General features: G+C 39.5%; 1 protein-coding gene across 9 annotated transcripts in view; it reads right to left on the bottom strand.

The window, feature by feature from the left end:
• Positions 1-11,400, bottom strand: part of PIKFYVE (phosphoinositide kinase, FYVE-type zinc finger containing) — a 74,355-nt gene extending 62,955 nt beyond the window's left edge. For 6 of the 9 annotated variants that reach the window (XM_059928571.1, XM_059928576.1, XM_059928575.1 and 3 more), the window contains exons 1-6: positions 11,229-11,364; positions 7,529-7,709; positions 5,794-5,943; positions 5,508-5,540; positions 2,627-2,745; positions 1,589-1,760 (exon numbers count right to left, since the gene is read on the bottom strand). In XM_059928571.1, coding sequence (XP_059784554.1) covers positions 1,589-1,760; positions 2,627-2,745; positions 5,508-5,540; positions 5,794-5,943; positions 7,529-7,700 — 646 coding nt within the window. In that variant the 5' untranslated portion in view covers positions 7,701-7,709; positions 11,229-11,364. The other 3 variants (XM_059928572.1, XM_059928573.1, XM_059928574.1) reach the window with 3 other exon arrangements.
• Between the last annotated feature and the right edge of the window lie 1,059 nt (positions 11,401-12,459).

The raw sequence follows: 12,459 nt of genomic DNA, 5'->3' as shown, positions 1-12,459 counted from the left end.
CCAAAAAATGTATACTGTTTATCTTCCTAAAAGGCTTCCCCAAAGGACCTATAGCCTTTCACCAGAGTGACAGTTTACTGAGAAAAACGTAACAGTCAAACTTTTAGGAGATGACTGGACTTTGGCACTGAATTAACACTAATTCCAAGAGGCTCAAAATGTTACTATAGTTTCAAGTCACAGCAGGGGCTTACAGAGGTCAGGTGATCAACAGAGTTCCAGCTTAGGTCCATCTTACAGTGGGTTCAGTGAGTCCCCGAACCCATTTGTGGTTATCCCTCAGTTCTAGAATATATAATTGGAATAGACATACTCAGCAAATGACAAAATCCCTACATTTGTTCCTGACCTGTGGAATGAGGGCTATTATGGTAGTTCTGGCCTCCAGAACTGTGAGACAACAAATTTCTGTCTGTCCTAAGCCACTCAGTTTGTGGTATTTTGTTAAGAAAGCCCTAGTGAATCCATACACCAACCATATTAACAAGACAGGATTTTATCCTAAAGGTAATGAGAACTCTGAAAGGGTTTTACGCAAGGGAATTTGACATGACCAAATTAGCATTTAACAAGATACTGACTAGAGTATGAAAAATGAATTCGAGATAGGGAAAAACTAAAGGTAAAAAAATCTTTTAAAGGCTGCAGCCATAATCTGGATGAAAGATAACTGGGGTCTGAACTCTGAAGCAGTTTAGGTTAAAAAAAAAAAATCTTTTTTTTTAAAGTGAGTAAGGCCAAAAGGAAGATCTACATGATAATAAAAATAACATGAGAGAGATACTAAGTGTTCTCGGACTTCCCTGGTGGTTCAGTGGCTAAGACTCTGCGCTCCCAATGCAGGGGGCCTGGGTTCAATCCCTGGTCAGGGAACTAGATCCCACATGCCGCAACTAAGAGTTCACATGCTGCAGCTAAAGATCCCGCATGCCGCAACTAAAGACCTGGCACAGCCAAAATAAATAAATAAATATTTTTTTTAAATTATATATATATATATATATATACACACACATATATACACACACACACATATATATATACACACACATATATATACTTTAAAAAAAAGAGAAGTGTTCTCTTTTTGGTAACTTCTGCCCACCTTCTACTTCCATTCCCTAATCACTACACACACCGTTTAGTTTTTTTCAGCTTCAAGAAATAATTTTAAATCTCTATATTACTAAAATTTAGGGAAGAATATGAGTAAATGCAATTTGTTAAAGCACACTGTCATATAACTCAAGGAATATCTGTATTTTGTAAAATAAAAACTCTCATAATAATATAAATTAGTGATCACTCCAACCAACTTGTCTAATAAACATTAACGGTCCCATGGTTTTTTGGTAGCATCTATGATACACTGTCTTTTACTCATGTTATTTATGAATATCCCCATCTACTTTATTATTTGACTATAAGGTCCTTAAAAGCAAAGCCATGTCTCCCTCATGTTTGTACCCCCCATAACTCACAAATGATGTCCAAAATTTAAAAAATGACTTAACATGGGTACTGTATTATAACTATCTTATTGTTATGACCTTTAAAAATTGTAAACTTGTCAATACAGCTCATTTACCTGTATAACCCATAAATTTTCCAGGGATTTCTTGATTGCAGCAACGACTGCAGAAAATCTGCCCACACAGTCGGCAGTGGTGTCTGCGCCTAAAAGTGGTAAATTTCTCATTACAGTCATAGCACTCTTTACACTGGCTATCTGGCATCCAGTATTGCTTCAGGTCACTATCCTGTAACAATAAAAATGTGTGAAGGCTTCTTGAAACTACTGATTATTAAAATGCAATGGCAAATGCAATGCTAATCAAAATCCTAGATTTCTTTTGCAGAAATTAACAAGCTATTTCTAAAATTCATATGGGAATGCAACAGGTCAAAATGACCAAAACAATCTTGAAGCAGAATAAACTGAAGGACGTATAATGTCAGCCATTAAGATTTATTCCAAAGCTACAGTAATTTTAGACAGAGTATTAGTGGAAGGAAAAAATGGAGCTGTGGAAGAAAAAGGAGAGCCCTGGACATATATGGACTCACCCTCACACATATAAGTGGATTTCTGACAAGATCTGTAATGCAGTCAGTGAAGGGTGGTCTTTAAAAAAAAAATGGTGCTGGGACTTCCCCAGTGGTTAAGACTCTGAGCTTCCGCTGCAGGAGACACGGGTTCGATCCGTGGTCCAGGAACTAAGATCCCGCATGCCGTGTGGCACAGCCAATAAATAAATAAATAAATAAATTTTAAAAATTTTAAAAATGGTGCTGTGTCCAACTGGACATCCATGGGGGAAAAAATGAATCTTGATCCATATACTTCACACAAATAATAAAGCTTCTTAAAGAAACTATGGGAGAATATTTACTACCCTGGGCTAGAAAAACATTTCTTAAACAGAACACAAAAAGCACAATCCATAAAATGAAAAAAATTGATAAATTAAAATTAGGAACTTATGAGTAAAATATATGGTGTCCACAGGTGAAGTTAGTATTAACTGAACTTTCTTTCAAGTGGCATTGTACCATTTTTAGTGAGTACCGCATGGTCCCCATGTAAGTGCTTAAAAAGTAATCTTCTAAAGCCTCTAGACAGTACCTGGCTCTTCCCCTCCATGATTTCCTTGAGGCGTTTTAATACTGTGCTGAGGCTTCGGAGCTGAACAGCTGTACGAGGGTCATGACCTCCAAAGGCAGGTTCTGCCTTCCTTCTGGTATCTGAGTCAGATTTACAAAACAAAACAAAACAAAAAACTACCTTAATAGTCTCTAGTACCAATGCAAAGTACCTCTTATTTTTAGCATATATCAATACTTACGTTCTCCCAGCCAGTGACACAGACTGAAAGTTAAAACTAGTCTCTATAAGGGTAAGAGGCTGTTGAAAGTGTTTCTTATTACCATGTGAAACACTGCTTCACAAGCAAATGAGGGCTACCTGAGACAAACACTGTCTGAGACCACTGATGATTTTAAGGCCTGGATGGGAGCATCACTTAACATGGCCCAAAATTCATTAATGATTTCTTGGGCCCTTCGGTCCTGCTAGAAATACCTGCGAGAAATTTAACAGAAGGAAAAGCAATTCCCGTGTGTTATCCTAGCCCAGTCTCTACAGTCAAACAGGTCAGCGACAGGGTTGAACAGTTCAGTTCAGTCTGCAGACCACAAACCCAAAGGCTCGTGGAGTAGATCATCAGAAAGGAGTTTAATAGCCAACCCCATAGTCTGACAGACTTCAGAACATCCAGGATGGTAATTTATCCACAAACTTCCCTTCACCAATGTCCAAGCAGACTTCTCTTCCCCAGAGAATTGCTAGAACCCCAATGCTACCCTTCCCTGCCACCTCCCTACTCCTACAGTTCCAAACTAGACGGGATCACTTGCTCTTGAAACAGCAATACTGAAGCCAGTCCTGTCAATAATAAAACACGCCCATGTTCCAGCTTTGTGTCCACCAAAGCTGTCATGTATCATTTCCTTATTTTAGAGCAAGATTACAACTGAAGTTTCTACCTATTCCTGGCTCCAGCAGTTATTAAACCTAAGGATGAAGTAGAGGTGGCTTGACAAAAAGGATGAACATCCTTATTAGCTTAAACTCATTACCCTAATAACCTATGGTAAAGCAAGATGGAAAATAGCCCTCTCTAAATCCTTCCCAAACTCACTTGTTTGCTAGATTAGATTTAGGCGTTCTTTGTTTTGGTTGAGTGGGAAAGAAAAGATTACAAAAAATGTGAAATTGGTATCTAAATCTAAATTGACGAAGAACTTTCCAAGATATTAATTACGGAAATAATTATCTAAACAGCACCTATGTTAGAAAACTTTGAAAACTCTATCTTTCTATAAATAATATCTTAATTTCAGCAGATACCTCAGATGTGTTATTACTAGAATAAAAATGTATGTGTATTAGAATGACCAAATTGTTCTTGAGTCTCTATGATAAACCAACTCTCCATGATTTACAAATTGAAAAAGGAGACAGACGAAGCTGTTAGAACAGTAAGGCTGTGCTCCCATGCACAGGCAACAATTAATTGTGAAGCCCCTTGCATTTAGCCACTTAGGAGTATGAGAAAGTAAAAACAGCATCATCCACAGAAAAAGCAGGAGCAAGACTGTTCCTGGAACCAACAGATGATGGTTTCATCATGGATGAAGATGAAAGAAACATGAGAGAAAATCTGGTCTAGCACTCTGCCCTCAAGCAAATCATCTTAGTTGCTTCCCTTGTAAAATGAATATTAGAAAATTAAATAACTTCCCAAGGTCACAGAGCTAGTAGATTGTGGAATCACAGCCTTTTAGTAGGAAAAGATTGGTAAAACAGTCCCAGGCTTGTGAAACTCAAATGCCTCTAGCAGCTAAGGCAGAATCAAAGAATCAAGTGGACTTGATAAAAGACAGTAAGGAATGGTGGGGATTGCAGCAAACTAGACATTACAAGCTCCACCTAGTGATATTTAAATTCAAGTTTATCAAAACACCAAGGCAAGGTTTGGTAGGCTGTCAGTTTGTAACCCCTAAATGATTAGATTCTAGTCCAACTCCTCAATTTTATAAACAAAGAAATCCTATGCTTGACTCAGTATAGGATTTAGTCAAAAGAGCTCCCTTAACAAAAATAGGAGTGTTGCCACAGGCCAGGTTCAAGAGCTAAGGAGAGTTTAAGGTTAAAAGTGGGGATGGTCTCTTCCCTCCATCCGTTTGGAGTAAAGAGCTCACTTCTCTCTCTCCCCCTTCCTACCTTCTGATTCTTCCTTCCAAACAGCTGACATGACCCAGGCTGAGTCCCTTTGCCCTGGGAAACCTACAGAGGTGATACAGCCAGCTCCGCTCCAGTCCTTAGCGTGAAACTCTTCTTCTGCTTGGTTTCTCCTTCTCCTCTGAAGAAGGTTCTGAGCCAAGAAGAAGGTTCTGAGCCAAGTCTCAACTAGCAATAAAGTATCCTTCTGCCAACAACCATCACCTGTGCCTGCCTACTTTTCACTCGAAGACCTCATGGGGAAGACTGGCCAGACAAGGCAGGATCTGACATTCACGGACACCTGATTTCCAATGCTACATTCCTTTCCCTCTCTTACGCTACCTCTCATTGCCTTTCTCCTGTCACCTTGAGTTGGGCAAACCACTGCACTGAGTTTAATAATCTAACAGAAATAAAACATAAAAGAACTCACTTTATCTAGTCTGTGGATTCAGGCTGATCCCAGTCTGTACTCAACAGAACAGCATGAAAATGAAGGACATGACCACATAGCAGACCAGGATGGAGAACAAACAGGCAAGAGGAGCTCAGCTTATCCAGCCACACTGACAGTTTGCACCCCGACAAGGACAGAAGGCCAAGAGCAAGTGGCAGCCCACTAATGGAATTGAGAGACTTCTGCAGCCAGAGGCATGCACATCACATTACACTGGCCACCCCAAGAATAGATGCAGCAGTCAGTCACAAAGTTGAAACTAACCTGTGTTCTCCTGGGGGTGTCGCAAACTGTCCTCTGCTGAAACCCAAGCAAGTAATTAATCAAAAAACAGTCAAAGAAAGCTCTGCCTTGCCTAAAGTTTAATGAAATGTTTAAGAACTCTTGTTTAGGTATCAACAGTTATCCAGGTAACAGTTTCATTAATTCTTAAGAGCACCTGACTATTCCAAATAGCAAAAAAGTTAAGTCAATAAACAACCTGCAAAACACAATGACTGTGGGAAAAGTCTAATACACAGAGAGGAATGAAATGAGAACAGTGTCATACCTAACACTGAAGATCGCCGCTGGAGCTCCTCATTAAGCTGTTTTTTATAAGGTGTAGGTGATCTCACAGATTGTGTCCTTGAAGGGAGCTGAGGGCTGGTCCAACTTCCACTCAGAGACTGTTGCTCTCCCTGAGCCCCTTCTCCTCTCTCTGCAGCAAACAAAAGCTTGGAATTATTGGAAAAACTAAGACTCAGAGTTCAGCAAAGAGAAGGAAATAGATGAGAATTTTTTAGGAAAGAATGTGTACTTGTATTACATGCCTAAGTAAAAATTAGGTTTTTCTTAAAGAAAAAAGAGAGAGAAATTCAAAGAAGGTGGCAAAGTTACATCCTTGGTATATGTGACCTTCAGTTTGTTTCACTTTTTTTTTTTTTTTTTTTTTTAATATTTATTTGGCTGAGCCGGGTCTTGGTTGCAGCATGTGGGATCTAGTTCCCTGACCAGGAATCGAACCCAGGCCCCCTGCACTGGGATCACGGAGTCTTAACCACTGGACCACCAGGGAAGTCCCTGTTTTACTTTTCATTAGAAATTTCTTGAGCATATTTAAGGAAACAGAATGCAAGCTCCACAAGAAGGCAGTGATTTTTTTTGTTGTTCCGCTTTATTTATGGGATAGATCCCTTGTACTATTAAAATAGTGCCCAGTGGATAGTAGGTGCTCAATAAATATATGCTAAATAAAAAGACTACTGTCATTTAATGGCTAAATGTAACGTATCCTAGACAGGATCCTGGAACAGAAAAAGGACATTCAGTAGAAACTGAAGAAATATGAATAAAATACTTACTTCAGTTACTAATAATGTATCAATAATAGTTCATTAATTGTAATAAACGTACTCTACCAATGTAAGATGTTAATAACACAGGAAACTGGGTGTAGGGGTATATGAAAACTTCCTGTATTATTTTCCTAATTTTTCCATAAATCTAAAACTATTCTAAAAAATAAGATTGTTGCAGTTTCCTTAAAAAAAAAAAAAAAAAGATTATTGTCTTCAAAATGGACTAACAGGTTTTACAGAGCTTTAAACATGACTGCTAATAAAAGTCAGTTAATACTATTAAAATTTCTACTGAGTTAATTAAACTATTAACCCCCAAATCCGTTACAACTAGAGGGATTACTTTCTAACACATTTCAAACAATACAGGCAAATATAAAGCAAAAGATGTAGGCCATGTTTTTTTTTTTTTAATTCTTCTAACAAGTAAAAAATATATTACTTAAAAAGAGCTCATTTTAAAATTATCTTTTCATTTGGTGTCATTAAACGTATACCTTAACAGATCAACAACAAGCCTGCTGACAGCTTTCAATTTTTGAAAAATATGAACCCTTCCTCCCATGTGCTGGTCCTTTAGTTTCATTGCTTTAATTAAAATCTTTTGGCTATTAACCCCTAAAAGAGAAGAGTCCATTCTATGAACTTAAGAAAACTGAGATATATAAAGAAAGGAAAAAAAAGGAATGCTAACTTCTCTTTAAAAAGAGACCCCCTTTTAACATTTAGTTTTCAATTCTGATCTTCAGTTGCCAATAATTAATAAGATTAAAGTGAAAATTCTAGCTTTCTCTTCTTATGCAGTTAACCCCAGTGACTTATGATTATAAAGCTACCTCCTTGTTAATATTTCACTTTCTTGCAAAGACACAGCATGAAAGCTGAACAAGAGAATTTCAGAGAATCAAGATGGTAGGGGCTCTGATCTTTAAGAATAAGTCTTACCTTTGTTAAATCGAAAGAGATTTACAAAAGAACTATACGCTGATTTAAAAGGAGGTTCGTCCTGATCAGGAGTCAAAGGTTTGAAGTGTGTGAGATGAGAAGGACTAGTAGGAGATCGAGGCAAATCATTAGCAGAGTCCAATGTAGGGGAAGTCTTATCATCTGTGGCCATTTCATGAGTCTAGTAAACAAAAGAAATAAGCAAAAGTAAGTTCCTCAGGAAGCCCAAAGGTTGATTCCAAACAGCATCCAAATATCTAGAAATCTGACTTCAAAAATTCAGACCTAAAAAAACCAATGAGTAAATAAATCTAGTTCAGCATACACTCCAAATTAAGACTTGAAAACACTGAAGTCTAGATCATAAGGAAGAGTCTCAATTACCTAAAACTAGGAACATATAGTCAATCTCATTTTCAAAATTACTATTCAAATACAGAAAAATACAAAAATTATTAAAACTTTGAAGGCATAAATGTGAGCAGGCAAAAAGGAAAAAAAGAGGATTTTCACATGATTTATATAGTTTTCATTTTAAGATTTTTTTTGAAAAAATAGCTTTTTAAAGGGGAAAACTGGTTTTACACAAGCATACAAATTCCTCAAAGTTTTATTTTACTTATTTCAATGTTTTCTTTCAAAAAAATATAAAAAATGAATATTTCCAAGAACAGGAAATGAAACAGTCATCCCTTAACGACATTTCTATATAACCTCAAAAGTTACCTCAAACCATGCCTCATCACCTATAAGAACTATCCAAATCAACAAGCTGATTGATCCCCATCATATGTCCTCCTAGGCACAGGAGCCTGGTTTTTCTCCTTTTAAGCCTAAATTCATAGGCATTAAAATGAATATCTTAAAGGGCTTTTTTTTTAAATAACCAAAAATTATAATTCAACCAAAGCTGTAAAGCTAACCACATCACCAGATGCAGGTAACAGAAAAGCACTGATGTCTATTTTCTGCCATATTGATTAATACTTCAAAGAGAAGACCATGAATTATGCATAACTCATTAAAATGCTATAGCTTGTAATCTAATTTATATTTACAAGGAGGACACTACACTCTTACAAAATGCTTTTCACTTTCAAAATCCTATCTACCATCTCATTTCATTTTTATAAAAGCCTGAAAGATACAGAGCTGGGCTTATTACCACATTTTACCTCTGAAGCAACCAACGTACACTGAACCTAAAACAACTTTCTCGAGGGTCACATAGCTAGTCAGTGGTAGAGCTGTAACTAGATGCCAAGTTTTACCCCAGAATTACTCTTTATTTTTTCCTGAGGGCAGCATTTTATTTAATTACGTCTTCTTTCAATTAAAGAGATATCTCGAGTTTGCATTGGTTTTGGAGGCAGACACTCTTGGTTTCAAATTCTGACTCTGAAATATCTTAGCTGAGTAAATTTGGGTAAGAGCCCTGTGAGATATGTATTACCATCTTCATTTTACATAGTGGAAACTGAGGCTTAGGGTGATTAAGTGGGACAGTATATGTGAAGCACGTTTAGCAGAGTGCTTGCCCATAAAAGGCACAGAATTAGTCTTTAGAGCAAAATTATCTTGTAGCTCTTCCCAGACTTTCAATTCTGGCCTACCTGAATTCTAACTACTCAGGACACTGCCAAATTAAAACTTTAATTGATTATTAATTAAACAAAGCAAAAATAAAAGCACTGATGAGGAGAATGTTGGCAACAAATGTTTATTGGAATGGAGGGAGGGGGAAGAAAAAGAGGAAGGAGAAGAGGAAGGGGCAGAGGACGAAGAGGAGGAAGGGGGGAGGAGGAGGGGGAGAACAGGAAGAAGGAAAGAGGGAAAGGACATGTCCTTCTAAAGTGTCTTGACAACCCATATTCCAGCATAAAGGATTGGGAAATCAGCTGGTGATTGATCAAGTGTAAACTCAAAAAGGTAAAAAGAGGAAAAAAAAAAAAAAGAGGGTCCTGGAGAGAAAGAATAATGTGACAGCAGTAACAACCTAAAGGCCTCAGAGAACATCCTACATTCTACTTTGACGCAAGTTAACATGAGAAGGAGAGTTAGCAACCTTCCTAAAGTCTTAGCATCACACCTAAGGGTCACCCATGCAGAAACTTTTATTAGGTTCTGAAGATGTGAGGATAAAAATTACCATGCAAACACTCACCAGTGTAGTTTCTAAAACAATACAATCACACAGGGTGAATATTAATAACTACATAATAATACCAGGACCCTGAAAAAACTTACCTTACAACTCTTATTCTGTGGTAGCTTAATAACTAACTGTCTGTGATACAAACTAGGATGCTTTCCTATCTGAGAGGTAATTAGAAGCATTCACTTACTCATTCAAAGACCTCTCATGTATCACCAGCACTTTGCCTCTTCTCACTTGAATGCGACTAGTATATGCAGACCCACTCAGCACTATCAAAAGGCTTGTCAGGAATTGAAATTTAGAAAATAAGCCTGCTCTACCAGCCAAACCAAAATTTTAGCGAACAGAAAAATGCAAGTATCAGTTCAGTCATTTCTAAGTACAGTGTTTTGTTTTTTTTTTTAATACTCAAAATATATCTAACAATGCAGGACAACTGAATACTAGAAATGTTAGTTTCCATCTACAAAGATTTTTTTGTTCAATTTTTGATCGACATACCAACAGATGGAGGTTTTCTAAAGGAAAACCATATGATCCATATTATTCTTCCCAGAAAGAAGAAAAAGAGAGGACACAGGAAAGCAGTCTTGCTCTGCAAAGGAAACTTAACCTGCCCTTCTTTGTCACAAACTCGAATCTAATCGAAAGGAACTAAGAAACTTTTATGTAAGAATCCTGATAGTGGGAGTGCCAAAAATCAAGACTCAAATAAATCAGAAATAAGACACTACAATATACCAAGAGACCACCTCTATTGTCAATATCGGAGTAGTTTTACAAAAGGATGCATTGAATCAGTACGGGATAATATAATAAATACACTCACCAGATAAACAAGAATAACTGGACTAATACAGAATTCCAGCATTTCTCGTATTTCTTGAATGCCTTAACAGTGACTTCTACATAGAACAGAAGGCCCCTAATTCCTAAAAATATTCCATTCTCATCCTTTTGTTGAGAACGTTCTAAACAAGGGGAAAATACTAACTGGGAAATCAAGTCTTCTCCTCAAGAGACTTTGAAACATAAGTACACATGGAATAGCCTCAAAGAGCAGAGGCAAGCATTTAAGGAGGTATATACATATTTGAAACCCCACTACCGGTACCGTTTCTGCAGACGAGGAACTTTCTTGTCCAGCCTACGCATACACCTCCGAAACACAGGCTCAGAGCTTATCCATCAGAGGGAGGAGGAGCTGGACTATGCATCTCCGAAATAAGTTCAAGTACACGGGACAAGAGAGGAGCAAGAGAACTTCAAATGCTTCCAAGGAAACCTCTTCCAGAACAGCCCCACCCGGCTCCCTTCCCCACTCGCCAGACAAGCGGCAGCCGGGGAATCAAGGGAGCCGCCTGAATGCGGGCACAGGTTCTCTGCCCTTCCTTGCCCAGCCTCGGCCGCAGCCGCGGCTGCAAAGCCCCAGCTCTCGCCTTCACTTCAGACTTCCCCTCCGCTCCGGCCCCAAAGCTTCCTAAACCCGCCTTCTTCACCACTCTCAGGCCCAGCCGGCCGCGCGCCATCCCCCTCCCTTACCTGCGCCTCCCGCCGCGGCCCCGCCGGCCACCCTCCACCCCAGACCCCGCTTCACCGGGTCCAAGCTCAGGAAGGCAGCTTCAGAGCCCAGTGCCGCGGTTCTCAGGCAGCCGGCGGTTACGGCAGAAGGCAAAGCTGCTTACATGGTTGCTGCAGCTTCTCTCGTCCGCCACCCCCCCCAGGCTCCGCCCTCTGTTCCTCCTCCCCTCCAATCCGCAACTCTCCCGGGCGCCGGCTCCGCCCTCCCTGCTCCGCCCGCACGACGTTCGGATCAGACGCTCAGGCAGAAGGAGTCGAGCCCAGATAGAGTCGTGCTCGACACCTTGACCAAGATTAGGCCGCCTCAGCCTTCCTAGAGGAAGCCACGGCGACTGCGCGCGTGAGCGTCAAGTGTCCGGGTCACGGGATGGGTGCTGGCTGGACTGCGGTTACCGTATGTGCCCGACGATATGGGCACTCATAATATGTTACAGCGCTCAGCGTTCTTACGGACTGACATTCACTTGCGTAACACTTGCGCCTAAAGCGAATACTGTTATCAGACTTGGGTGACTCCGCCAACAACTAGCCAAGTAACCTTAAATTACCAATTTCTTTAGGCTCCAAGCCTCTTATCTGTAAAACGGAGCTAATGATAGTACCCTTCACAGATAGTTTTTTGAAGATTAAGTAAAACATTGTACGTAAATGTTTGTAGACATTTGGCGCAATGTCTAATCCGGAATAAGTGATGTTAGCTCTATAGCTATTTTTTTCACTCAAGTTTTGTGTTGCAAAGACTGGCGCAGATAAAGTTACCAAGCCCCGTATTGCTCGGCCGGGCTAGCGTTATCCATCATTTTGTCCTGCTAGAGTGTTTTGCCATTAGGTGAAGAGAACATACCAAAACCTGCTGACAGGATTGTGGGACTTGGCAGGGGCAGTCAGAAAGGAAGTGAAACCCAAAGTGAGGTGCTGTTTTAATTAAACTCTGCAGACCCATTTTCCCCAAGAGTTTTGGCAAGTTCCCACCCATTTCTCCTTGAGCTGGGTCTTTTCAGCCACTGGAGAGTAGCATGGAAGCCTGAAGGCTGATAGCGGTATAAATGCCAGTCACCACCCTCAGCTGAGCCCCTCAGCAATCTTCCTAGGAGTCAGCAGTCAACTTCCTCTTCCATTCCTCACTACTGCTATTCCGCACCAACACCACCTTGACTATCATTCTCAGCAAGAGAATCTCATCTACCTGAGT

The sequence above is a fragment of the Balaenoptera ricei genome, chromosome 7, assembly GCF_028023285.1.
Source record: "Balaenoptera ricei isolate mBalRic1 chromosome 7, mBalRic1.hap2, whole genome shotgun sequence".
Taxonomy (NCBI): domain Eukaryota; kingdom Metazoa; phylum Chordata; class Mammalia; order Artiodactyla; family Balaenopteridae; genus Balaenoptera; species Balaenoptera ricei.
This window is presented reverse-complemented; position numbering and strand designations above follow the sequence as displayed.